Source organism: Callorhinus ursinus, unplaced genomic scaffold (assembly GCF_003265705.2).
Source record: "Callorhinus ursinus isolate GAN/ISIS: 27379988/994484 unplaced genomic scaffold, GSC_fseal_2.0 scaffold10, whole genome shotgun sequence".
Classification (NCBI taxonomy): Eukaryota; Metazoa; Chordata; class Mammalia; order Carnivora; family Otariidae; genus Callorhinus; species Callorhinus ursinus.
This window is the reverse complement of record NW_027397072.1, coordinates 41,224,660-41,252,234: the sequence shown is the minus strand read 5'-3', so window position 1 is coordinate 41,252,234 and position 27,575 is coordinate 41,224,660. Positions and strand designations below refer to the sequence as shown.

At 41.4% G+C, this 27,575-nt stretch overlaps 1 protein-coding gene across 3 annotated transcripts in view; it reads right to left on the bottom strand.

The window, feature by feature from the left end:
• Window positions 1-1,436: 1,436 nt before the first annotated feature.
• The window catches only part of SUCLG1 (succinate-CoA ligase GDP/ADP-forming subunit alpha), a 31,605-nt gene continuing 5,466 nt past the window's right edge, over window positions 1,437-27,575 (bottom strand). For 2 of the 3 annotated variants that reach the window (XM_073897469.1, XM_025868305.2), the window contains exons 2-9: window positions 21,970-22,073; window positions 16,829-16,945; window positions 13,503-13,715; window positions 13,290-13,347; window positions 10,423-10,506; window positions 7,905-8,056; window positions 3,418-3,606; window positions 1,437-1,676 (exon numbers count right to left, since the gene is read on the bottom strand). In XM_073897469.1, coding sequence (XP_073753570.1) covers window positions 1,650-1,676; window positions 3,418-3,606; window positions 7,905-8,056; window positions 10,423-10,506; window positions 13,290-13,347; window positions 13,503-13,715; window positions 16,829-16,945; window positions 21,970-22,073 — 944 coding nt within the window. In that variant the 3' untranslated portion in view covers window positions 1,437-1,649. The remainder of the gene's footprint in view (window positions 1,677-3,417; window positions 3,607-7,904; window positions 8,057-10,422; window positions 10,507-13,289; window positions 13,348-13,502; window positions 13,716-16,828; window positions 16,946-21,969; window positions 22,074-27,575) is intronic. The other variant, XM_073897470.1, reaches the window with a different exon arrangement.

The window sequence follows — 27,575 nt, the reverse complement described above, 5'->3', positions numbered from 1 at the left end:
AGGGCACTGAGTTTGCTGGGGTAGGCAACAGGAACAGAGATGTGAGGCAAGAGGTGTTACCTTGGGGTGGATGTTCAGCGGACAGGACAGGGGGCTGAGCCAGGTCCAGAGCAGCCTGGACTCAGGAGTGGACCCTCAAAAGCATCTCTTCTGGTAGGCTTACCTGCCCCTCATCTGAACTGTGCTCCTGTCAAGAAGCCTTGACACCCAAAGAAGGGTGTTTGCTTTGTAGGGACCTTGGGGTGGGGGTACCAACCAAGTAGACAATAAGTGCCTTCTTCCTTAGCGATGGGGGTCAGCCTGGGCTGCCCTCAGCACAGCAGGAGGCAAGTTCAGTTTATGAGCAATGCCAAGCCCAGGCAGAGCCCACCGTGTGAAGAGCAGCCTCATACATCCTGTGAGGTACATGTGGGATGGGGGTCACTGTCCCCACTTTCAAGATGAGGAAACAGCTGTGAGCAGAAACTAAAGACTACCTGACCCGAAGCCCACCACCCTGTGTCCCTTGGTCCAGGCAGAATCCTTTTGTGCCTGACACCTGCTATCTGTGCCCTCGGCAGCCTGGGCATGCTCATGGGAGCTCCAAAAGCACTGCTGTCGCCCCAGCCCCCCGAAATCTCCTCCAGCCCCTCCCAGGGCTCACTGCCCTGAAGACCCAGCGCTCCTTTACCTCCCCAAAGCGAGCTCTTCCCCTCTCCCTTCCTTTGCCTGGGCGCTCGGCCTGCTGCATGGCTGGTACCTTCTCAGCCTCCAGGTCCCAGCTCATAGCCCCTCCCCAGGAACGCCTCCCCAAACAGCCTTTCTTCAGGGCCTCTCCCTAATACGATGGTTGTCTCCTTCAGGGCAGTTACACAATGTGAGAATATCCAGTGGAATTGTTCTTGTCAACAAGCTCCCTTTTAAACCAAAGTAGGATGGCTAACCGCTTTCCTGGGGTTTTTGCAGCCGATGTCTTAAATCTCAAGCAAAGAAAAGCAGGCTCTGGATGGGGAAGGGGAGAGAACCACAGAAAAACACAGAACCTCTACAGAACCACAGAAAAACACAGCATTACTGAAAACCTTCCATATCTCAATTGAAGCACAGGTGAGCTTCTGCCTGGAATCCCGCTGGGGCCGCTGCTGCCAGTGGTGTGGACAACAATTAAGTTGCCTTATTACACGCTCCAATCCTCCAAACTGCCCTGCAAGATAGTGCCGCTACACAGACACACGGGAAAACTGATTCAAAGGAGAAGTGAAGTCACTCTACGTCTGAGGTAATTAGACCACGGCCATACTGACATTTTTACAGCCTCATTCTCTCCAAAGTCTGTTACAATGTTCTCTGCAGAGCCCATTAAAACCCGCACAACACACCCCCCCCCAACACCTCCATTTCTCCCACTCTCCCTCTGCCCCGCCCTTGTCGGAACAATAAAAAGCTCCAAAAGCATATTCAAATCAAATGGTAGGTTTACTGGCTGTGTGTTATACAATGAGGTGGAGACATCCCGATATTCGACATTCTGAACCTTGTTTTGGCTTCGTGCTACTGACAAAGCAGCGACAGGTACATAGGCTGACAGTGAGGGACAACAGAAGCAAATCGCTGCTGCCGCACATTTCCGTAATCATGCCACGGGTTTAGGGAACTTCTTGTTTTCTCTTTCATAGCATCTTCCTCTTTTCGAACTCCTTCAGAAACAGGGAAGAGAGAGGGGATAAAAAAGATTTAAGATTCAAATTACATTCCCGGTCAAAGTGATTCTGAAACCTCTTATCTTTAGGATCCTTTGAACAACCAAAAATTACAGACATGATTTCACGCCTCACTTTGGGGAGGCGTTCCTGGGGAGGGGCTATGAGCTGGGACCTGGAGGCTGAGAAGGTACCAGCCATGCAGCAGGCCGAGCGCCCAGGCAAAGGCAGGCAGAGGGGAGGGGATCACTTTGGGGAGGTAAAGGAGCGCTGGGTCTTCAGGGCAGTGAGCCCTGGGAGGGGCTGGAGGAGATTTTGGGGGACTGGGGGGCAGAGGGACCAGGATGAGGGTGCTTGAACACGACAGAACAGGTTTCAAATTAGGCTGTGTCAGCTTGAATTTCACGAAACTAGAGGCAGAGCTTCAACTTTATGTTTCCCAAACACAGAGGCCGACAGGCTTTGAACTGTACTTATTTTTCTACGGCAGTATTATTATTAAGAGCTGACAAACTTGACTACTTATGCAAACCCTTCAAGGCCACAAGTGAACCACACTGGCCTTTTTAAGAAGGCAATGGAAACAGCTCTGCTCAGTTTCTCCAAGAAAGAGACTAAACGCAGATTCAGTTAAGATTTGAACAGAATGTCAAGCACCTCAGAAATATCTGAAAAGGAAACACTACTGAAAATCACATCTCTCCAGATTGTAATTAGACTACAAACTGAAGTGTAGTTGCCTGCTGCCACTTACTGGAGCAAAATGGTAATGCATGTCTCCAAAGTGAGCGTAAGCATTTGCTACCCCCTCTTTCCTGCCCCCAACCCCGACACACTCTCACTAACCACCCAGAACCGTGGCACATAGTGTCTTATTTCAAAAGACAGGATCATGCAAAGATTCAATAAAACAAGGAGCAAGGCAAAGGCAAAAAAGATTGAGCCAAAACATGGCTCCCTCCTGGGGATACAAATTTGTGCCTGTTCTCAACATGCTTATGTCTGGTTTTTGCTTTGCTTTTTTGTCAAAGCTATAACCATCATAAAAATAAAAAGAAAGAGAGCCTTAAATGATCACTTAAAGAAACAGGCTAAAACTCATTGCAAAGAGATTATCGAAGATACCGAGCCATTTCGAACATTTTGAACCATGATGTTCTCTTAAAAAGGAAAAGCAAAGCAGATGGTTAAGAAGTCGCTCCTCCAACCTGCAAACAATGGCACCCCAACACAGCCAGGGCCAGCAGCTACAGGCTGGCAACCCCTGCCTTCTTCTTTTGAGCCCCCTTCCCCGTTCCCCATCAACTCCCTCGTCATCCAGTTTTCACTTGTCACTCAGCCCCTCTCCCTAGAAACAGAAACCTATGGGGATCAGGGTAGCTTTATCTCAGAGGCCCTCAGTGAAAAAAAAGAAATGCAAGGCGATGCCCTGCACTACGCCCAGATGGAATTCACGGCACTTATGGCCACTGAAACAGTTTCTTGTAGATCAGATTTTGCCCCCCACAAAAGAGCAAATTCCAAAGTTGAAAGAAGTTTTTTAAATCAAGAACGTTATTCCTGGTCATGCCTAATGAGGACCCCGGGGGACATGAAAGGAGCTGCTAGAGACTGCTAAGCCGCACAGCAGGAAGAAACAAACAGTAAGACCCAGAAGAAAGGGTTTCTGGAAACCCAGTTTGGCCCCGCGCTACAAGGACTGTGACTGCAGAGCCCTGGGGCCACTGTTACAGCTCACCTTGTAGATGGTGGTTCCCAGTTGCGCAGGAGACATGCTGACCACAACCCCCGCACTCTGCAGGGCTGAGATCTTCTCTTTGGCTCCACCTTTTCCTCCAGCAATAATCGCCCCTGCGTGACCCATTCTCCTGCCAGGAGGAGCAGTTAAACCAGCGATGAAGGACACCACAGGCTTGGCCTTGGGACCCTGGAAAGTGGTATTTTAAACATTCTAATGAAGAAGTTGCCCAAAACTGGACTTCAAATTCACAACTCCGAAGGGAAATGGCAAATGGCCTGGGCAGGGCCCACCACTTATCCCCACTGAGAAAATCAACACACACGTGAAGCTCTAATTGAAACCACTGACTGCATTCACCTTTGAGATGACTCAACTTCATACGAACTCGGGGAAACAATCCTGAGCAAAGTTTTTGTCTATTTGGATATTAAACGTCAATTTCACTGGCCACAAGTTATTTTACAAATATATATGTGATTCTCCCGTTTGACAAAAGCACACTGGAAAACATACGTTATGTAATTTGTGATAATAATGAATTAAGACACCAGATCAGGTTGTTTTATTTCAACCTGATTTTATGTCTTAATTCATTATAGTTTACCTATAATAAATTTGCTAGAAGTAAAAGATGAGGTGGGAAGGTATATTGGAAAAGATGTAGGACTGGAAGTCGCCAGATTCAATTTTCTGTTGACTAAAGTTGACCTTGTCAAGGCACATCAGCTCTGTAAACCTCTGATTCCTCATCTATGAAATGAAATAGCTAAACCAGAATGATGGCCACGGGTCCTTTCTCTGAAGTTCTATGAAGTCTAACGAAGATCAGGACTAGTTTTACTTAATAAAAAAATCCATTCTAATACACAACCTCTATGTAGATAAAGAGCACTGTACTAGATTGTGACGTTAAAAATAAAAATCCACATAGGAAATATAAGGATTCCTGTGCTCTAGACTTAAAATAACAGTCAAAGAAATAATATATTATCAATTAGTTAAGAAATACCAAAAAGTTTTTTGAATACATGGCTAAATTTCACAGTGAATGAAAATACCATGTTCATCATAGGAGTCCAGAGGCAGCAAGGTATCCAGAGAGGCCTGTACAAAGCAGAACTTGAACACAAATGGAACCTGAGTGCCTTCACTCAGGCACCATCACCTTCCCCTTAGCCAGCAAGTCTCAAATCATTTGGTCTTAGAACTCCTTACACTCACAAAAATGACTGAGAACCCAAAGAACTATTGTTTATGTAGATCATACCTGATATTTCCTGTATTAAAAATGAAAACTAAGAAATTATATATTCCTTTAAAAATAAAAACTTAAAAACTATTTTAAAAAACATTCTAGTAAGAAGTGTGGTGTTATTTTACATTTTTGTAACTCTTAATGTAACAAAAGGCAAATGGATTCTGGTATCTGCTTTTGCATTCAATCTATTACAATATGTTATTTTGGCTGAACCAAGAGAAAATCTCGGCTCACACACATACATGTTTGGAAAAGGGGAAGAATTTTAATAACCTGTCAGATAATTGTGGATATTCTTCTTTGATACTACACCAACCTCTTCAAGTGGTAATTTCTTAAAGGTTAGTTGCAATGTTGGAATCTGAAACCATGGCAATGAACTTTCTGTCCTTTGTTACTTTTAAAATCCATTAAATGGATCTTTTACCTATAATAATTTTGTAACATTCATTGGTCAGATGAAAAATATAGGCTTACTGAGTTATGTACATCTTCTAAATGCTGATACATTTCATTATTCAGTATCAACAAATCATAGTCATCACTATCAGGTTCAATCAAAGTCGTCAGTAGGAGGAAGTGATCAAGTTCAGTGGCAGAAACAACTTTCCCAAAATATGAATATTCACTTGAAAGCTCAAATTTTATCACTGTCAACAAATACTGTAAGTTGTTTTCCTTGCTATGGCAGGTTCACTCTGTTCATCTCTGAGAAAAGGTCCACCAAATACCCCAGTCTGAATAACCAGTTTGTCTGCCAATTGTTCTTGAGAGTAAAATTAGTGTTCCATTAAAAAAAAAAGCAGCTAGTTCAGTTCACTACTCAATTGGGAAGATGCTTTACTTCCCACTTCATCACAAAACACTGACTCATGGGTCAGGATTTAATAAAATTAATACTTTTTACTGCTTCATCAAGGACATTCTTAAAAAGATTTTCGTTCTGTTTTGTTTTTCTAACAGTATGTGCCAGTGAATGATCTAGAACAGTTGCTTCCACTGCCCAGACCTGTGCTACGGGACCAGCATGCCAGGTTCTGCGTGGTCTGACACTGCTTACCCCAGCCTCATCTCCCACCATTCCTCCCTGCTCTTGTCTTCCAGTAATTCCAGGCTGCTCCGCCTGTTCCTCTGCAGAGAATGTTCTCCACCCTCCTTGGACACCTGGCCAATTTCTACTTAACTTTGAAACCTAGCTCAAGCCTCCTCTTCCCCCATAAGCCTTTCTAACTCTTCCTCCCAGTCTCCACAAATGCCCTCGTGGTGGATCATGTGTTCAGTGACGTCAAAGCTGTGCCTCTGACAAGTTCCTACTATTACACCAAGCACAGCAGCTATAACTTATTTCCTGTGTGTTCCCCTCCTAAACTATGAATTCCCTAAACACAGGAACTATGTTCTCACTTGTTTCTGTATGCCCAGCACCTACTGTGGCACAGAATTAAAAAGAAAAAACTCTACAAGTCACTTATTCATTCACTCGTGGGCTCTGGAGAGTTAGGAGCATGTCATATTTAAGTGGCACTAATTTCTACTTGTCCCTCTCTGTCTCCATACTCAGAAAAAGAATACTGCACTAGAAGGAAATAAGATTTTGATGAACCTAGAATGTCAGACAAGTTTATATTCTGTCCTATTAACAAAGAAGAGTCCCTTGAAATTTTTTAAGCAGAGAAAAATACAATTAAAAAGACTATGAAGCAGTACGGTCTGAAAATAAGATACAGAAATGATGAGAAACAGACCGGTTAGGATGATGTCAGTATAGTCCGAGCAGAGGCCCAGGGCTGGTGGCCCTTTTCCTGAATCCCTGCAACCCAACTCCTGCTCCCTCCATGGTGCAATGGAGACGTCAGGCTGACCTGGGATGGATCCCACCCTTAGTTCATTTGCTGTATACCTATACCACTGGCAAGTTATTAACCTCTCTGTGCCAGTCGCCTTATTCATAAAAGGACAAAGGCACCTTACTCAAAGGGCCAAGATTAAACAACACCACTTTTACAAGTATTGTCACTGTAATGATAATAAAAACAGTAATGGTGGCAGCAGATAACATTACTGAGTGTTCACTCTGTGCTAGGTACTGTGCTAAGTGTTTTTTGTCATCTGTTCAACCTAGAATCTTGTACACAGTAGGTTCTTAATAAAAATTCATCCCATAAGAACTAACCAGGAATAGGAAAACATGTGCCAAATGAAATAAAATGTATATGCTTAGCTTTCCCCACTAAATTCTAAGCTATTCAAGGGATCCAGAGTTGGGCCTAAATACATTTTAAAATTCACTTGAACATAGCATAATGTCACATTAACCTAAATCTTTCCTAAAGAGAAGTCAATTTTTACTTACATTTCAAACTTTACAACTTTTCTGAATTTAACAGACTCTAGTAACATTTTACCCCAAACTTCTGGCGATCTACATTATTCTTTCCTTATCCACCACTGACTGGTGTCTAATGTGCGAGGTGACTGGGCTGGGCACCAAGGTACCAGTCCCTGCTGTCCCTGATACAGACTAGAGCGAGAGTTGGATATTAAGCGTGCCTCGAAGAAGGAATAAGCAAGTCCAACTGAGAATGAAAACAACTGGCAAGTCAGACATGGATGTGAAGAGGGTTAGGGAGGTGTGTAGGGACTGGAATATGATGCTAAGTCCACACTTTATCCTACATGTAATGGGAAACTGACGTGGTCTAAAACCAGGGGGTATGAGGCGCCCATGTCTGTGTTTCAGAAGGGCAGGTGATTTGGGTGGCCGTGAGCAGGATGGCCCGGGAGAGAAGGAGCGGGTGGTGGCTGAGGAACGGGAGTAGAGATTATCAAGAAGAAACTACTGACGTGGTCCAGGGGAGAGAAGACGGCAGCTCAAACCAGAGCAGAGGGACGAATTACAGGCGACGATCTGAATCTCCACATACTACTGAGGACCGATCTCGGTAACTGAGTGGGAACAGGTGATGAGAGAAGTAAAAGATGCTTCTGAGGTTTCTGCCTTGGAAACTACAGGAAGTATGATGTTTATATCCAAGAATCATTCACGCTTAAGGAACAAGCCACAGAAAGTAAATCCAAGCGAAAAGAAAATGAGAAGAAACAGGAGAAAAACCAAGGAGACAGAGAGGATGAAGAAGGAACGGAGGCAATGTCGGGAGAGTAAGATTCAACAGCAGCACAGCAGTGACTAGCTCAGGAAGTTTTCCAAACCCAAACCCAAACTTACTGAATTATGTTGCTTCAAAAATTCTGCAGCATTTTCTTCTGCATTACCACCAATTTCACCAATCAATATGATGCCTTCTGTGGCTGGATCATTCAGAAAGATCTCAAGGCAGTCAATAAAATCTGTGCCATTAAAAGGATCACCTCCAATGCCTGAAAAAGTCAAAGAATATCACCACCAGCTGAAAATTTAAGGATGAACCATAAAAATTAGGCCAAGAAGTGTTGTTTCAACTCATTTCTCATTTTGCCTCCCCCTCTCACCAATGTTTTAAAATGTATCATCGGGCGCCTGGGTGGCTCAGTTGGTTGGGCAACTGCCTTCGGCTCAGGTCATGATCCTGGAGTCCCGGGATCAAGTCCCACATCGGGCTCCCTGCTCCGCAGGGAGTCTGCCTCTCCCTCTGACCCTGCCCCCCTCTCATGTGCTCTCTCTCTCTCTCATTCTCTCTCTCTCAAATAAATAAAATCTTTAAAAAAAATAAAAAATAAAATGTATCATCACTCTTGTATTTAACATTTAAAAAAAAACACAAAGTGCTACATTTATTTGTTTCCCATTATTACATGAATGGTAAATGGTGGTTGATTTCGGATATTCACAAAGACAACCTTCTTTTTGTTTTAGCTCTTTTATCAAGTTTCTTTCATCCCATGAAATTATTCCCCAACAACTCTTTAAAATGGGCGTTTAAGAAAAAGTGCGTTTATGTTGCAAGCAGGCAAGCAAGCAAGATTGTCTCTTCTCTGATTAAACATTTCACGAATGTCTTTGCACAAAGTAACTATTAGATGAGGAGCACTGCAGAGAAACCACACACAAGTTTTTAAGACACAAGTCCCAATGAAGGACAGAGTTGAGGGTGCACTGACCCCTCTTCCCTTAGATCCAGGGTGAGTGATGACCACAAACACGAACATTTAAGGACAAGTACTTGGATAGTAAAGGAAATGCTCCCAACAGACTGGCTGCCACTTTTTTTTTTTTTTTTTTAACATTATAAAGCTGCCCTCTGAGTGCAGCCGGCCGCACATCAGTCTCATATTTTTACATTATAAACTTACTGAAGGCAGGATTGATTTCCTACTTTTCAATGCACCTCTGAAGAACGAAGTTGAGGAAGAGAAGCAGCATTTGAGTGCCAACTGTGTGTCAAGTACTACGCCCCAGCACGTTAGACCTGCCATTTCCTAATTCTTCCAGCCTCTCTGTGAAATGGGCATTAGTATTAGCAATTTACAAATTAAAGACAGAAGCTGGGGAATATGAATTTTGCAATTCTGTTTCAAACTTTTTCTTATTCTCCACCACACTAAGTTACTTTGTTGCTAAGGCTGTGCTTTGTACATAGAGAAGCTCAATTACTGTTTCCAATATTGATTTTAGGGTTCTGAATCCTAATAAAAATAGTCCAGGGCTTGATTTTATAATTTATTACAAAAAGCTATTTTTGAAAGGCTTTTAAAAGTTATTCTAAAAACTTGAAGAAATTTTCTCATTTTTCTAAATGAGAAATCTACCTTGCTTCTAGCAACAAATACTAAAATTATTTTAAAATGTAAAACCTTTTTACTCTTAAAAGTGATAGGCAATATAATGTGGCAAAAAGAGAAGTTCCGGGAAGCTCAACCGTCCTCAACATAGATTTTTTTCTCATGAATAAAGCTCAGAGATGCCTCAGAGGGTTGCCTTAAGAATGAGATGACAGGGCGCCTGGGTGGCTCAGTTGGTTAAGCGACTGCCTTCGGCTCAGGTCATGATCCCGGAGTCCTGGGATCGAGTCCCACATCAGGCTCCCGGCTCAGCGGGGAGCCTGCTTCTCCCTCTGACCCTCTCCCCTCTCATACTGTTTCTCTCTCTCTCTCTCTCTCTCTCTCTCAAATAAATAAATAAAATCTTTAAAAAAAATAAAGAAAGAATGAGATGACAAATGGCAAAGAATTCAGTAACTGGGAGGCACTGAATGATAGCTTATAATGATAACAAAATGATAATTATAGTAACCAAAGCCCTAATGTGAAGAACCATTTCTTCACAATAAGTGAAGGAAGTGATGTTTTCAGGCACCAAGGTTCTTCAGGGGTCACGTGTCCCACGATGCTTGTTCCTCAACATGCAAGTCAAATCTTGGACCATGAATCTTTGAAATATATGGTGGTACTTCACATTGAAGCTAATCAAATTTAAAATCATAACATCGTTTTTTAATAAAATGGTTATCGGGATGCCTGGGTGGCTCAGTCATTAAGCGTCTGCCTTCGGCTCCGGTCATAGTTCCAGGATCCTGGGATCGAGCCCTGCTCAGCAGGAAGCCTGCTTCTCCCTCTCCCACTCCCCCTGCTTGTGTTCCCTCTCTCGCTGTGTCTCTCTCTGTCAAATAAATAAATAAAATCTTTAAAAAAATAAAACAAAATGGTTATCAAAACCTCTTGCAAATAACCAAAACAATAATTATTACTGTACTCATTCAATGAAGATACTGCATTATAATAAAATGATTCGATCAAAAATCCCTCACCAACGCACAAAGACTGCCCCAATCCAACTTGTGTCGTTTGGTGAACCGCTTCATAAGTCAGGGTGCCAGATCTGGACACAATACCTTAAAGGAAGAGAATTTAAAAATATCAGATTGTGTTCATATCAGAGACTATCATGTTACAGATACAAATACATAAAAAAATCCATTCCACAATTTGTCATCCAAATCAACAAGTGTATGATCGGTGCATAAATACCTAACTTTTCACCATGAATTCAGATGTACGTAACCAGATTCTCTGCACCCATCGGTCAAATGGAAAGACGTGTTTGTATCCTAGCAATGCTAGACAGTACCCTATAAACACTGTTAGATTGCTCTCTTAGATTAACTTCACCAGACAGTGGGGGCTGTCACTTGGTAAGGACTGCTCGTTCCACACAGAACGCCGCACTGACTCCGCAGCCCAGCACGGTACCAGCCTACCTCTCCAGACCTGTTTCCCATTATTTCCCTATCCTAGTGAAACCAATTTATTTCCCAATCATCACGTTGGTTCTGCCTGAAACAGAGCCCCTCACCTCCTCAAATGCCACTTTCCTTTGAAGTCTTTCCTGATTCCTCAAATACAAATACTGTTCTCTTATCATCCAGTTCAGTAAGAGACCACCAACGGTGTTTAAGATTCTGTGTCTTCCCTGCTATACTGTAACCTCCAGGGACTCGGTAAACAAGACTGCTTCCCCCACTCCTGTGTTCCCAGTATTGAACACAGATCCCACACGGAAGGAGCTCAATACTGAAATGGCTCAAAACTGAAAACCCTTCAATGAAGTGCAACCTTCCTCTTAAGCAAACCTAATTTCAAGAGTTTTAAGGCCATTCAATCGCTGGACCCTAATTCATGACAAATGACAATCACTACCACCATCCCCCATCTATCTCATTCATCAGTTTTTCCTTATTCTCCGAGCTTTCTTTCCATCTGCATGCTGTCTCCTTACTACAGTCCTTCCTCTGTGGGACTTTTCATAACTGAGAAGGTTGGGTAGGTAATACCTATCTACCTACGTACTCATACATTTAGCTTTGTTTAAACAAAGTATAGTTGGCAATTTCTTAGCTGTAGATCTTGTGTACGATTGTCTAGTCTCCTTTCCACTCCTACTTGATTCTTGTGGTACAATTATGGTCTAGGTGTCCACTCAACATCCTAGATTACGGGGAAAAACAACTATTTGATTTATTCTAGTCTGGTGATGGATCAGTATAATAACCAGTGAATACTAACACCAGGATGTTATCATTCTTTTAAGGGGCTTTCATCTGATTATATAAATGATATGTAAATTATGTAATTGCAAACTACATACACTGAAGGTAATGAAAGTTGTGTTTTTAGGGTAGATTACTCCTGTTATTCTTAAAGTATACATAGTATAGGAAGTTATCACTTAAAAATACCCATCACAAGGACACTTTTGCTTCTGAAAAGTAGAAGTATTTTCCTTCATTCTTCCTGTTAAGTATAACTAAAAGCCCTGGGCATTATATATAAAACAAATACAAGAAATCACTAAGAGATGAGGAAGGCAAAGTGGCTAGGGACCTCGAGAGGCGAGGAATGATACACTGGTGAGCTCCTTGGGTTTTCTTTTGCCTCATGCATCCCAGATATGGATGGAAAGCAGCTAGCATCCCAGACGCTGAACTGACTGAGCCACCCAGGCACCCCAAAACAGAAAACTTTTGAGACAAGAACCACTCTATATCAACTGAACACTACAGAAAATAACTGTGCCTCCACCCTCACTCCCATGGGCAAAGGCCAAAAGGGTCTCCTAGACGTCCACATTTAGGAGGCTGCACTGAGGCACCCCAACATGCCAGCCAGATTGGTGAAAGAGAAGGCCAAGTAGGCAGTCAGGACTTTCATCTATGCCAGCTGATAATGAGTTCCTCTTCACCCCCACAATGTTAATTTGGTTATTTGCTCAAGCAACTAAACATGTAGCAGAATTTTCACAAGACATTTTGAGAAAGTTTGTGATATCCTAGAGGGCAAAGTCATTTGAAGACAGGATTATAGAAAGACTAACAATAAAAATATCCAAAGCACATACATAGCACATACAAAGGAATATTTATAGAACCCCTTGCCATAATCAACAATAAAAAGACAACCCAATAAAAAAATGTGCAAAAAACCTGAACCGGTAAATCACAAAAGATATATAGATAGCCAATAAGCACATGAGACAGTGCTCTACATCATTAGTTATCAGGGAAACTCAAATGAAAACAATGAGACACCATTTCACTTCTAGCAGAATGGCTAAAATTAAAGACTGAGAATACTAATGTTTGTGAAGATGGTAGAAATGTAAAATGAATAGCCACTTGGCAGAAAAAGTTGCACATACTTCAAACCTATGACTTAGTGATTCTATTCCTAAGTATTTTACCCAAGGGAAACGAAAATGTGTCCACAGAAAGACCTATACACAAATGTCACCTTAGCCTTATTCATAATGATTCAAATCTGGAAACAACCCAAATGTTTGGACAAATGGTGATAGAATCACACAATAGAATATTACGTAACAGTAAAATGAGATGAACTACTGATACATGCAAACACATGGAAGAATCCACAGCATGCTGAGCAGGAAAAGAAGCTTTAAAAAGTCCAAAAAATAGTTTCATTGACTCTGCAGAATTATTATGGATTCTTAATCTCCTCCAACTCAGGATACAGAACTGATTCACTACAGAATTCCCTGGTAAATTCCACTACAGTTAATTAAAATGAATTAGATTTGCACAGTCACAAATTCTCTTCGTGAATTTTGAGCTTAGGGCAAAGAATTTTTTTTTTTTTTATCTGTAAGAAAAACACTCACCAATTCTTCCTTTCTTGTGAATATGGCCAGGCATGATGCCAATTTTGCATTCTCCAGGCTGAAGGAAAGGAAATCACAGTTTCAGAAAAGTGAAAAAAACACACAACAACCAGTAACTAATAGGTCATACACACAAACACACTTGGACTGATTCAAAGCTACTTAGGCTTGTGAAAGCCTAAATCCAGGCCTATTTTTGTTTGTGACACTTACATTGATGATTCCAGGGCAGTTAGGCCCGATCAGCCTCGTCTTTTCCTGGCACAGCAGTTTATGCTTGACCCGTACCATGTCCTGCTGTGGGATACCTTCAGTAATGCACACGACCAAGGGCACTTCCGCCTCAACAGCTTCATTGATGGCAGCAGCAGCGAAAGGAGGAGGAACATAAATGACAGAAGCTGTCGCTCCTGTCTCTTCTTTGGCCTGAAACATTAACCATGAAGCCCTTCATTATGGGTTACGTTTTAAACACTGTAAAATGCATTCAATACCATGATTTTAATAATGTCTTGGGATCAGGAAAGGGCACCACCAGGAGACACTGGATGTCTTCATTCTTCCCATTAGCAAGTTCACTGCACTGTCAGAAAAGAGCAGAACCAAGCAGGGCCTCCCTTCTGCCCCCCACCCCGTGGACTGCCACTCTGAATTGAAAGGTTCCCTCAGGTGACGTGACGGCATGTCAGGAAAGCTGAAAGCACTCCCTGATTTGCGTTTGTGTCCTCTCATTCCTGTGGCCATGTTTATTTTTGTTGCCCCACAAGACACTGTATCACCTACTCAGTACCAAAGACCCTATACCTCCCCAGGAGAAAAGAGATGAGTAAGCCGCTGAGCCTCAGAACTCAGCTCTCAAACACCCCTTCAAAACATATCATGCTTGATAAATATGATCAAGAGATATCAAAAATGATGTGGTTTTTATGCTCACAATTTTTACTCTAAATGCGTGTTAATTAAAAATAAATACAAATGCATAAATGGCCATAGAATGAGAAGGTGGGCCAAAGAGTCTACATCACCCCCCACAAATGCAAAACACTTAAAGACCATCAGTTTGACCATGGTTCTCTCCGTGGTCTCCACATACCCTCCTCATATATCAATACAATGTCTCCCTCTACCCACCTCTATGTGTGGTCACATCTCTTCCAGTGTAATGGAAGCTCCTTGAAGACTGAGACTGTCAGTGATCTCTGACTCTCCAAGAGAGACAGTACCTGTTTTCTGAGAGGCCCTGCAAGAGGGCTCAAGACAGGTCTTGTTAAGGCCTCACCACAACCCTGTATGCTTAGTATCCCCATCTACAAATCAAGATGCTGTGGCCAAAAGACAGTAAATAACTTACACAAGGTCACATAGCTAGGAAGTGAGTGACAGAGCCAAGATTCAGATCTAAGTATCTCTGATTCCAAAGTGTCTGTTCTTCTCAGTTACAGCAGGCTGCCTCCTTATAAATGTTAAAATACAACTTAATCAAGATATAAATCAAAACCTTTTGGAAGGCTGTGTCATGGGATTTTACAATGGACAGAGATACTAAGCTATGGAGCATACAGGTACAACTAGAAGGGGCAGAAATAAAAAAAGACAGTGACTTTCAGAATCATCCCTGAATGACTCCCCTCATCCCAAGACCGAGGAGCTTTCTCTATGGTATCCTTAATAAAAAAAGGCATCTTGACACTGACAGAAGAAGAGAGTCAAAGGATGCTGACAGATCATCAACAAACGATGCCAGGGGTTAAAAATAATTTTTTTAAAAACTCTGTTCAAGGTGGTAACAGAGAAGGGGGTACCAAAAAAAAAACAACAAAAAAAAAACAAAAAACCTAGGTTGGAAACAAAAGGAGTCAGATCATAGGCATGTAGGTATTTTTTTGAAAAATATATCCTGCAGTTTTCTACCTCTTAAGACTACAAATACTGCCGGAAGCCAACTATGACAATGGGGTGTGTGCTAACAAGGGATATGGGATGAAAAGTATCCATCCTACTCATTCAGAAAGCTCTTTGTAAGTGCTAAACAGGTGAGAAATATAGTATTTGTCAGAGAACTTACAAAATACTGCAAATGTTGTATCTATTTGTATCACGATGAATAATAAATGAGTTGCTTAGCAACAAAAACTTTCTTTAAAAGAAAGCAAAAAGGCTCATGAAAAAGTCATATCTACCTAGAGGAATTATGAAAGCAGCTCTTCTCTGTATTTTGAGGTCATGAAGGCAGCCATAGGAGAACTTAAGGGGTGCAGGGAAACACCAAGAATTTAAAGCAAAAAGACTTTAAATGATTGTTTTACAAAACATATGATTTTAACTTTTTTTTTACTCTTTAAAATACAGTACACCTAAAACATACATACACACACATAGTACATGCTATTTTCAAGTTTAAAGTAAAATGAAAATTCCATATTTGAATACTTGTTTTCTCCTACATTTTAGGATCAAGAGTACAAATTAACCTCAACTTGACGTTAGTATTCTAAAAAAAGGGATTAAATCTCTAAGTTTGTACTTTTAAAAAAATGTGATACTTTAAAACATGCCTTAAAACTATGTTTAAGAAGAGGGGGAGGGACACATCTTTTATCATCAATACATCAGTCCCAAGTACTAACTTTATTTCCTAGATTCTTTTTATTATATAGGCAAGATTTTGTACCATAGTTTCTTTTATAATACTATTATTTTTCTATATATTCATGCAAGTGTAGAAAGAAAATGAAGGAATACACATGGGGCTTAAATGAGCTCTCTAGAAAGGTAAAATCTGAGACGTGCAACGCACTACAAAATTTAACTTTACATACATTTATATCATCTGAGTTTTTACACTAAGCACATATTAATTTTGTAACATAGAATTAAAGTGTCATTCAAAATACTTTAAAAAGTATTAAGAGATCAGCAATGGGGAAGAGACTAGGGCTCTGTGAGTTGTCCATCTGACTTCACAGCTCAGTTTTTTTCGGGCAGGATCACCATCCTACTTCCCTGGAGGCGTGCTAAGTCTGCCACTTCACCGCTATGAACTTTGGGCTGGACGCTTAACCTCTCTGCATTTGTAGTACCCTTGTCTTTAGAATGGGGATGAGGAGAGCACCTGCACCTCAGGGGGTTGTGGGGAGGCCTGAATGAAGCAATGTCTGTGAAGCACCTGGCACGGTGCCTGACAAACAGCCCGTCCTCAATCAGCGCTAGGGGCTGGATGCCAACTTGTGCACTGCTAACATCCTGGAGGAAGAAAGAGTAAGGACAGGAGGAGCCAAACGGAAGCCAAGCCACAGCACTTCTCTTCACAGCTGATCTATGCCGATAAACCAAAGGACACAGGCGTGGGGAAGGCTTCCTGAGTCTGTGACTAAAGTGAACGCAGAGGTTTTTACGTAGTGATTCAAACTTCTTTACGTTACTGGATTTTAAAATAGCAAATGACTCTCCCAAAAGGGACACAATTAGGATCTCTATCCAAAGTATGCTTGCTCTTCTCCTGCTTTTCTTCGCTTAGCAAACTCAGTACCGTTCATTACCTCCTTCACAGTATTAAAGACTGGTAAGCCCAGATGTGTCTGGCCTCCTTTCCCTGGAGTGGTTCCTCCAACCAGTTGGGTGCCATAATCCAAAGCCTGCTGGCTATGAAAGGTGCCCTATGGGGAAGAAACACACAGCTCATGAGAAAAGACAGGCTGGGAAGCCTGAAGGCTATCTTCAGCAACTTGGAAAAGAAAAACAAATAGGTTAACTATTTTGCAGAATGTGATCGACACATATATCCAGCATTCCCAACAAGTCGCTAAACCCAGCTTTGAACCTTGAAACAATATAATCCTCTGCAAAGCCAAAATAGGAGTCTTTTTTTTAAGGAGGATCTTTTTTCATTCCATTTTCAAATTTGGCTGATAGTCAGAAACACCCGTGTGTTTACTTAACAAAAAAACCCTTTTCACTGTTCCTCTGTCAACTCCTGATGTCCTTGCATCCCTCTTTTATGCAGTTTAAACCCATGGTCAGTCATTATAAACACACAGCAACCCTGGCTCTCTCTCACTTCAACTTACACATCTGGCAAATCCACAGTCTTGGTTAAACCCAGTCCCCTACCTACTAATAAGACTGCACATGGGCAGCCCAGCAGAAGCTTGAGAAAAAACAGAACCCTGATAACTGGAATCTCTTTATTTATTTTTTTAAAGATTTTATTTATTTATTTGAGAGAGGGAGAGACTAAGCTGGAGAGAGAGGCAGAGGGAGAAGCAGACTCCCCGCTGAGCAGGGAGCCCGATGTGGGGCTCGATCCCAGGACCCCGGGATCATGACCTGAGCCAAAGGAAGAGGCATAACCGATTGAGCCACCCAGGCGCCCCCCAACTGGTGTCACTTTAAATCAACGATCACTAATCTTAGGTGAGCTTTTAATGCTGCCCAGCCAATATCCTGTAGTTCCCTATCCATTCACTCTCCCTCCCTCCTCCACCTTGGCACTACAGACATTTGGTCGCATGGATTCGTTGTTATGGGAGGCTGTCCCCTGCTTTGTGTGGTATTTGGCAGCATCCCTGGCCCCTACTCAGTAGATTCCAGTACCATACCCTCCTCTCCACCCCAATCAGCTGTTGTGACAACCAAAAATGTCTCCATAAATTGAAAGAATATTTTCCACTAAGCTTCAAGGGCTCCACCTCCCCTGGTTTTCTTCTTCTCTTTCTCCCTCTCCTTAGACTTCTCCTTTTTTATCTTAATTTGTGCCCTTGGTGATCTCATCCCTTCTCAAAGCAATAAATATCATCCACATGGCGACCCATCCCATTCACACACACACACACACCCATACCCAGCCTGGACCTTTGCCTTGAGCTCTAAACTCACACTGTCAATTGCCTACGTCACATCTCCATTTGGAGAACTAGTAGGCATCTCAAACTTAATGTGCCCAAAACCAAATTCCTGATCACTCCTCTCCACACTCTGCCCCATCTTAGTGAGTGGCAATTCCACTTCTAACAGGTGTTCAGACCAAAACCACTGAAGTCATCCTTGATTCTCTTTCTCTTATCTCACATCAGATACACTATTGCCCTACCTTCAAAATATAATTGACAATGTCTCAATCCCTTCTATTGCTACCACCTTGCTCTAAGTCATCATCAACTCTGACAGAATATTGCCCCTGGCTCCCTTTCATCTATTCTCAACACAGCAGCCAGAGTGATACTGTTACAACATAAGCAAGATCATATCATTCCTCTGATCATAACTCTCCAGTGGTTTTCCACTTTGTTCACAGTAAAAGCCAAACTCCTTATACTGCCTCGTAAGTCAATATTCAACCTGCATCCTCATATCCAAACTCCTTACCTGCCTGGCCTCATTTACTCTTCTCCCATTGCTCATTTCACTCCAGTCACACTGGCCTTATGGCTTCCACACACAACAGGCACATTCCTGCCTCACGGCCTTGCTGTCCCCTTTGCCTTGAATGCACTTCCCTTCATATCCACTTGCTCTCCTCCTTCATCTCCCTTAGATCTTGACTCAGGTCAGGCTTCCCCTCACCACCTGACATAAAATCCCCCCTTCCCCATCCTGAACACCACAACTCCACACACAGTCACACACTTCTATCTCTGGTTTATTTTTTCCATAGCATTTATACTTTCTGATATACCACATAATTTACTCATTGATTTTGTTGGTATGTTTCTCTCCCTCCTGCCACTAAAATGTAAATTCCATGAAGGCAGTGATTTCTGTCTACTTTGTTCACTGAAAGGTGGCACCTAACCCAACACATGACATACAGTAGATGTTGTTGAAACTGAATGGATCATGTGGTCATTCTATAGAGACCTAAAAATGCTGACCCAACTACTCAAGTTCTATTAAAGGCATAATAGTTGGGGCTAAGAGGGACTTCAGAAATATCCTGATTCAATTTCTTCGTTTTTCAAAATAGGACACTTAGCCCCAAGCATGTTAACTAACTTGTCTAAAGTCAATGATGGAGTTTTGAAAAGAACCACAAGCCAATGCTCTCTCTTTAAGCAGTGCTCTTCAGAGTGTAATCTGTAGACTCTTGCTGGTCTGCAGTGAGATAAACACAAAAAGAGAAAGAATAAAAAATTACAAAAAAAAAAAGGGAGGGGGAAGAACAAAGAATGAAAAAACAAGAAGAGAAAAATTAATTAAAAAAACAAAAATAAAAGTGAGAATGTTTGCAAACTTTTTAAAGCAATATGATATTGCTGCAACTTTTATTGTATTTTGCAAAAAATATTGATCTGCATTAGATTGGAAATTAAAAGCAAACAGACACCCAAATTGGTCTTTCACTCCAGTTTGAGAAGCACTGACCTAGATCACTACTCTGTTAGATAAACTCAAATGGACCAATTTTTTAGTCCTAATATAAGGCTAAGCAAGGACAACATTTCCTATTAGTAAGCTTATTTTCCTTAGTTTTCCCATTATCACCATCCAGTTAAGAACAAAAATAGTTTTATCAGCTCAAAGCCAGTACAAGAAATTCTACCCACTGGAAAATTTGCATTATTGAAATCTACTCCAAAATACAAATATTCCTCATTCATATGGAGAACAATGTACACACTGAATAAAGGACTAACAAGACAAAATGTAGGTTTCCTATGAAGATAAACTCTAAATTTCAGACCTCATTGTTATCTCTATACTAATGGAATCTTAACTAACAAATCTGAGACGAGACTCCCAATTACTTAAAAAAAAAAAAAGTGAATGAGAAACAATGTACTTGCAGGTAACTGAAAGACACTGAAACCAACCTTGGATTTCAATATTTAGGCAAACCATCACTTAATTCAGGAAGCAGACAGTTCCAAATATTGCTTACACCATGGGCAACGGTTCTTTTAAAAAAAAGGTCAGAGGTTAAGATGTCACAGGATCATATAAAACTTAGGAAACAAACAAAAATGTCTTATATAATAAACTTATGTGGAGAATTTGGATTAATCAAACATTTGATTATATGCTAACACAATTAATATATAACCAAAAACGGACTGAGTGTGATTTTAATTGGCAGGGGAATGATAAAATGTACTTCAAATCTTAAATGAGCATCAACTTTCTTCAGAATATATAGATGTGGAAGTGATACTCATAAAATATATGGCTATCAAAATAAGTAAACCAATTTCACCGAGGAACAAAATTTCAAGGTTTTGGGTGTTTCCTTTTTTGTGGTGTGGATTTTTTTTTTTAAGATAGTAGAGGAATAGAAGAAGAAAGGTCCAGTTATTTCAGAAAAATAACACATTCTGGTGTCCAATTACTTCAGAAAAAAAGTCAAAAAGTGAAAGGACATTTTATATGAAACAACCTTCTAACCAAATTCATCCAAAAAAAAAAAAAAAAAAACCCAACAACTACAGAATTTTAAAGTAATTTGTAAATCCTTTAAAAACAAAAGTTACAGAAATTTGGATGTTTAGGGTATTATCCTATAAATCAAAGTTTGGAAAACAAAGGGTTTGGCCTGCCACTGATTTTAAACAGTTTTTAAAAAACTGTTTTATTGGTATACAATCATGCCCATTTATTGACATTTTGTCTATAGCTGCTTTTGCTGTTACAATGCTACTGAGTAGGTGACACAAACTGCATGCCTACTAAGCCTAACATTTACAGCCTAGTTCTTTTCCAGAATAAACTTGCAGACTCCTGCTCTAGATTACCAAAATACCAGAGAATGGACATGACAATTCTTTTAATTACAGAAAAATCATTAACTTTTAAATCACACAAAAAAATAATTAACTTTTTGTTTTGCCATGCTTTCTTTTAATAATGAAAGAGATACTCTGGGTTAAGTCTCATGGCTATCTTCTAATTGATTTGGTAGTATTCCTTTGTTTTAAAAAAATCTACATCTACTTTGGTGGAACTACAGATCTGTACAAATGTTTTAAAGGGTAACTTAGCCATAGCTGTTAAAATTTTAAATACCTTGACATTCAATTTTTCTTTTATGAATCTATTTTATAGATTATATATAAATGTAGCATATACATTACAGCGTAAAATGATAGGAAGGAGGGAAAGGACACTCATTTTATTGTGGAATCACACTGCAAATATATTTAAAACTTAGCAAATTCTATGATGTAAGCAGGGATAGGGAGAGACAATGAATATAAGTGAATGAGAACAAATTAAAATACTTCAGGCAATTTTGCCAGCTAGTCCCCTCAAAGACCATTTGCCTAGAGAGAGTATAAGGTGAGAAAAGTCAGCGTGCTGCTGCTTCTGCCTCAGTTCTCATGAGCCTCTCTGGGCTGCAGCATTTCCCCACACCAATCTGTGTTTAACTGGGCACGTTTTTGTAAAGCCATTTACTTTACCTAGTTTTTAATTAAACAAACAGTAATCTACTCCAAAGCTGGAGGAAAACCAGTGGTGGTGAACTTGCTGAAAGGAGTGCTCCTAGGAAGGGATTTTCCAGGTAAATTTAAACACAATTTTCACCTTACAGGCTATCACACCAAACCCCCTCCTAAGATACAAGTCCATTGCTGTACTGTATACTTTTCTGCAACAATCATGTAACTTTTGTGACTATTAAAAAAATAGAAAATAGTTAAATGTTTCTGTACCTGTAATACGCATCTTTATAAAACATCTTGACACATACCTGCTTACCAGTGAAACCCTGGCAAATAACCTTCGTATTTTTATCAACATAGAGATGTTTCCGGGACGCTATATAGGAACAATGCCGAATTCCATTCTGTTGCACTGAAAAGTGAAGAAAATACGACACATTATAATTTCTCCAAACTTCTGGACCATGAATTGAACTTAGTGACAAAAAAAGAAAATCCTCTAATACAGAGGCTATCTTGTGATCATGGCAACTTCAGACGAGACACAAAGACTACAGAAATAGAGAAAAAAAAAAGACACCTTTCTATTCTCCAGAATCCCCTCTTTACCGAGAACCACAATCTTGCAGCTTTTATTTATTTCTTTTCTTTTCTTTTTTTTTTTTTGAGGCAGAGAGCACAGGCAGGCAGAGGGGCAGGCAGAGGGAGAGGGAGAAGCAGGCTCTCCGCTGAGCAGGGAGCCCAGTGCAGGGCTCGATCCCAGGACCCTGGGATCATGACCCGAGCCGAAGGCAGACACCTAACTGACTGAGCCAGGTGTCCCTTGCAGCTTTTAAAGAAAAGCTTAAGTTTGTAATTGTCATTCCTCAGAAGGAAAACTGGTGCCCAAAGGCAAATGGTTCAAATTAAATCCAGGGACAGGAAACTAGGTATCACTTGTACCAACAGTGTTTGCTAAATAGCCACATGTTTTGTCCATTTACTTAACCTTTTTTTTTAAAGTTTATTTATTTTAGTAATCTCTACACCCAATGTGAGACTCGAACTCACAACCCCAAGATCAAGAGTCACATGCTCTTCTGACTAAGCCAGGCAGGCACCCTTTACCCAACCTGTTTAAGTGCAACATCTATAAGTAATAGGTGAGCTAAGAGGTACACTTTCTTAGGAGAACTTGTAAGAACTACTCTGCAATTCATTCCCCAAAATGATATTAAATGTTAACATTAAATATTAAGATTAAATCTTAAGTCAGAGATAAACCTTGTCTAATATATAATCCAAAGTTACTTAATTTGATTTCTTCTGATGTAAGACACCAGAACTTACATATAGATGAAATAGGGAAAATAAAATAGATAGATAAGGGAAAAACATGTAATAAATATCTAACTTATTTTCAGCAACCTACCTCAATGAAAACTGAGAAATCTATGTAGTTATTAATACCTGCTCACTGTATTTCAAAAGTCAGTAGAAAGTAGGGCATAGATGAATTAAAATTGTGGGCTACTCTCTATTTTTAAACCTTCATTTCAGCCCCAACTTGCTGTCTCTTGGCCCATCCCTGGCCCTTTCGAAGTGTCAGGCTTTCCTCCTACCACTGAGGTAGCCCATAAAAGCTAGCTTCAGAAAAGAACATCTCATCACATATTTGTCCAGGGTCCATTCGTGCTTTCTGTCTTGAATCACTGCCTCATGCCCTCCTAAATCCTCAGAACTTAGGTTCCATAGTTGATTGTATCTGGCCCTCCAGGCATCTCTTGAGTTGTCTTCCACTCCCGTGTTGACGTCAGCTTCTAACAACTTTAAATTTTGGAATCCCCTGTACCTCTAGGGAAAAGACAGGCCAAGATTTCGCCCTTACCAACGGGAAGAGGAGTGTTCTGTGTGCACAGAGATCTGCTGGGTAAGAGCCAGCTGCATTCTTGGACTAGATTATGCTGAACAAGGGGCCATGAGGGGGCACTGAGGGTCAAGTCCTGCCACAGTGGGCACAGCTAAGCACCTGAACCTGGGACAGCAGACACTACAAAGGGAATTTGTAGAGTCAGGGCCCACTCTAGCCAGTGTTGTCACTTAAGGCTCATTCTTGCCCGTGGCTCCCACTTCCCCCAGCTGGAGACCCCACAACCACTATACTTGTGGAGGTATTCCTGCTGCTATTCCTGGCAGAATCTGCTCCACCAGTCCTTCCCATTCCTGGAATCTTCGATACATGGTCCATCAGGAGTTTTCAAATAGGACAGTAGATTTGATTATAAGATCCAATTATAAGATATCTGGAGCCCACACTTGCTAAAAGGAAATCCTTGCTTTTTGAAGGTAAACTTGGGCCTCCACAAGTATTCTTATACTCACTCTTAAGAAAGGAGCAATCAGACAGTTCACATCTCCTTCCACAGGGGCGAGTGGCCTAGTCACCCCGAGAAAAGACAGGTCTGCCTACATCCAAAAAGCATGGCTCAATAGCAGAGCAACTAAGATCACTCTCTTCTCCTACTCCTACTCCTACTCCAGACCTCCTAGATCAACCCTATGGAGCTCAGGACTTCAAAACCCAAGATCTCTGGTACCCATAAAAACTGCATCAGGAAGTGTGATGACTAGCAATTCACCTTCCAGTTTCGTAGCCCTCTGGTACTGCTCAGCCTGCGCAGTGACCCTGACATTCTAAACCTCTGGGGAAGTCGATCTAGGGAAACTTGCCATGTTTATGTGTGTGCATGTGATCACCCATCTACCATATAAGCCCAGGCTCATACAGATTTAGCTGCAGGTAAGCTAGAACTAATAGACTATCATCACCTTTGGGCCAAACCCAAAAATCTATATCCAAACATAAGAAACTCCTGATCATATTTAGTCCTGACAAGAAACCTATAGGATGGCAGACCAGGTATCACTGGTACCGAAATGAGAGAATGCTAGGATAATCAAGCACACATCCCAGTTCCTGGAGTTGTCATCATTTGTTTATTTAATCAACATCGGGGAACACCTATGCCAAACCACAATGCCAAGCATCAAGGATAAAGTGTTGAATAAGAGAGGCTCAGCCCTCAAGGAAATCCTAATCTACCTGAACTGACATGAAACAGGCCATAAGTGCACAGTGTGAAAAATACTGTGGTAGGAATAGGCCTTGGACATTTGGGACATACACTCTCCTATTCCAAGTAAGTCTGTAGATGTTGGGGGTAGGGGAGGGCTTGGGGGCTAGAGGGTCAGAGAGGGTAGGGTTAAGGGATGGATTCCTCACTGGGGCTACCTCCAAACCGAGCCCTAGACTTCCAGCAGTTCCCTCCTAAAATCCTTGATACTTGACCTCCAACCTCCTAGAGAAAGTAAAGAGGGCTGTTCAGTTCCTGGCCATGGCTGTAATCTCTCCACAACTACAAACTCTTTCACCTCTGCCCTCGTCCTAGCCCATGCAAGCCAATTCGGCCCCAAATCGGCCAAACTGACCCCCCTGCACCTATATCGTAAAGATCAACATGTCACAGAAGGTCCTAGATAAGGAACCACTGATTATATTCCTCTTTTTCTGAAACACTGCTCTAGGACATGTAGGTCAACCGAATGAGAAATGCTGGCAGTCAAAATGGCCTCTGAGGTACCCGGGTGTCTCAGTCGGTTAAGCATCTGCCTTCAGCTCAAGCCATAATCTCAGGGTCCCGGGATCTAGCCCCTCGCCGGACTCCCTGCTCAGTGGAGTGTCTGCTTCTCCCTCTCCCTCTCCCTCTGCCCCCTCTCTCTCTAATAAATAAAATCTTTAAGAAAAAAAATGCCCTCTGAAACCCAAAGGAAAACCTGCATCCATTTTTGTACATGCAAAGATCAGAGGTTTCCCTAAAATTCTTAGAAAGATCGTACAGCCCTAAATGCTATTAGCAGTCCTACAAATGCCCTCTGAAACCCAAAGGAAAACCTGAGGCGCCCCAGCAAGCCATGATGGTACTCTATAATCACCACAAATGGCTCCTGTAGGCCCAGAAACTCGCCCCACACCAGATGAACCTGCCCTATCCCTGGTCCTTACACCAAGCACACTCTCCCAGCTGCCACGGCTGTGAGGAGGGCCTAACTATACAGGCTGGCTGTCCACTGTAATTCTCCTCACCTTAATTTCTGCCTCCTCTACAGCTTTAGGATGAAAATAATGCAAAATATGCTTATATTCCAAGTCAAACCCACCAAATTCTAAGTCACTTGCATCATTTTCCTCATTCTCCCCTACTTTATAATATCCAAGGTCCAGAATCAGGGGTTGGAAGCTCTCCAAGAAAGCAGCCTCTCCTCAACCCCACCCCTGCACCTCTTCACCTTTCCTCCCACAATCCCACCGCTCTCTTTCATGTGGGCTGGTAGAGTGCAAACTACGAGCTGCTGTAAACATTAAATCTGTCAGAGCAGCTCTGCATTTTCTTTCCCTATTTGATTTCCTCTCCACCCAAACCAAATGCCTTAAGCAATGAAAAATAGCTTCTTCCACTTCTGCTGAAGAATGCAAAGTGCTTTACAGTACAAATCTTCAACTGTCTGTCCACTGCTAAAAGATGCTCAATCATATTTTGGTTGTTTTTTTTTTAAAGATTTTATTTATTTATCTGAGAGAGAGAGAATGAGAGACAGAGAGCACGAGAGGGAAGAGGGTCAGAGGGAGAAGCAGACTCCCCGCAGAGCAGGGAGCCCGATGTGGGACTCCATCCCGGGACTCCAGGATCATGACCTGAGCCGAAGGCAGTCGCTTAACCGACTGAGCCACCCAGGCGCCCCAATCATATTTTGGTTTTAAATACAAACCTGACTCTATGATAAAACTACCAAGTAACTAGAGTAAGTTATTCTGTAAAGTTAAAATCAAGAACATACGGCATATAATAGTGGTCAAACTGGGGCGCCTGGGTGGCTCAGTTGGTTAAGCGACTGCCCTCGGCTCAGGTCATGATCCTGGAGTCCCGGGATCGAGTTCCACATCGGGCTCACTCGAGAAGCGGGAAGTCTGCTTCTCCCTCTGACCCTCCCCCCTCTCATGTGCTCTCTCTCTCTCATTCTCGCTCTCTCAAATAAGTAAATAAAATCTTTAAAAAAAAAAAAGATATGTGGTCAAATTAAAAAAAAAAGTGGTCAAACTATCTTGTAAATCTCTCTCACATTTCAATGACAGTGTCATTGTACTCAACAATTCCCTGAGAATTTCACTGGCATTAATTCATGTAAGTTCACATTTAAGTAAAACACTGCACAGTGAGGAATCCTTAAATCTTCACATGACATTCATGACTTGTGAATATAATGGGGAGTGTTTAGGGGATCTGGGATTAAGAATGGAACCTGCAAACCCTCCCATGTGGTATGTAATACTTATGCCACATACTATATGTGGATGGTTGCACACATTTTGTTACTTTGCTTACTGCATTATTTCTAAGAAAAATTTTTAGGGTTAAATTTAGTTCAAGATATTTCAAGTATCATCTAAATACTCCAGAACTTCTAACTATAAATGCCATGGTTAGAAGGTCCATGTCTTGTACACCATGGTGTCTCCCCTATGGTACAGTGCCTTATGGAGTCAGGGTACAAGAAATTGAGTTTCACTGAATTTCAGGACAAGAGACAGTCTACAAAAAACACCCTTATATCAAGCTAAATGTCATAAGTTCCATCTCTTTTTTCCCACTTAGGAGAACAAACTACAGCCACTTTTATACATACACAGATCATAGGTTTCCCTAAAATTCTTAGAAAGATTGTACAGCTCTAAATGCTATTAGCGGTGCTCAAAGCTCTTAATCCAGTACAAATTCCATACTAACTTTTTTTTTTTAAGATTTTATTTATTTATTTCAGGGAGAGAGAATGAGAGATAGAGAGCACGAGAGGGAAGAGGGTCAGAGGGAGAAGCAGA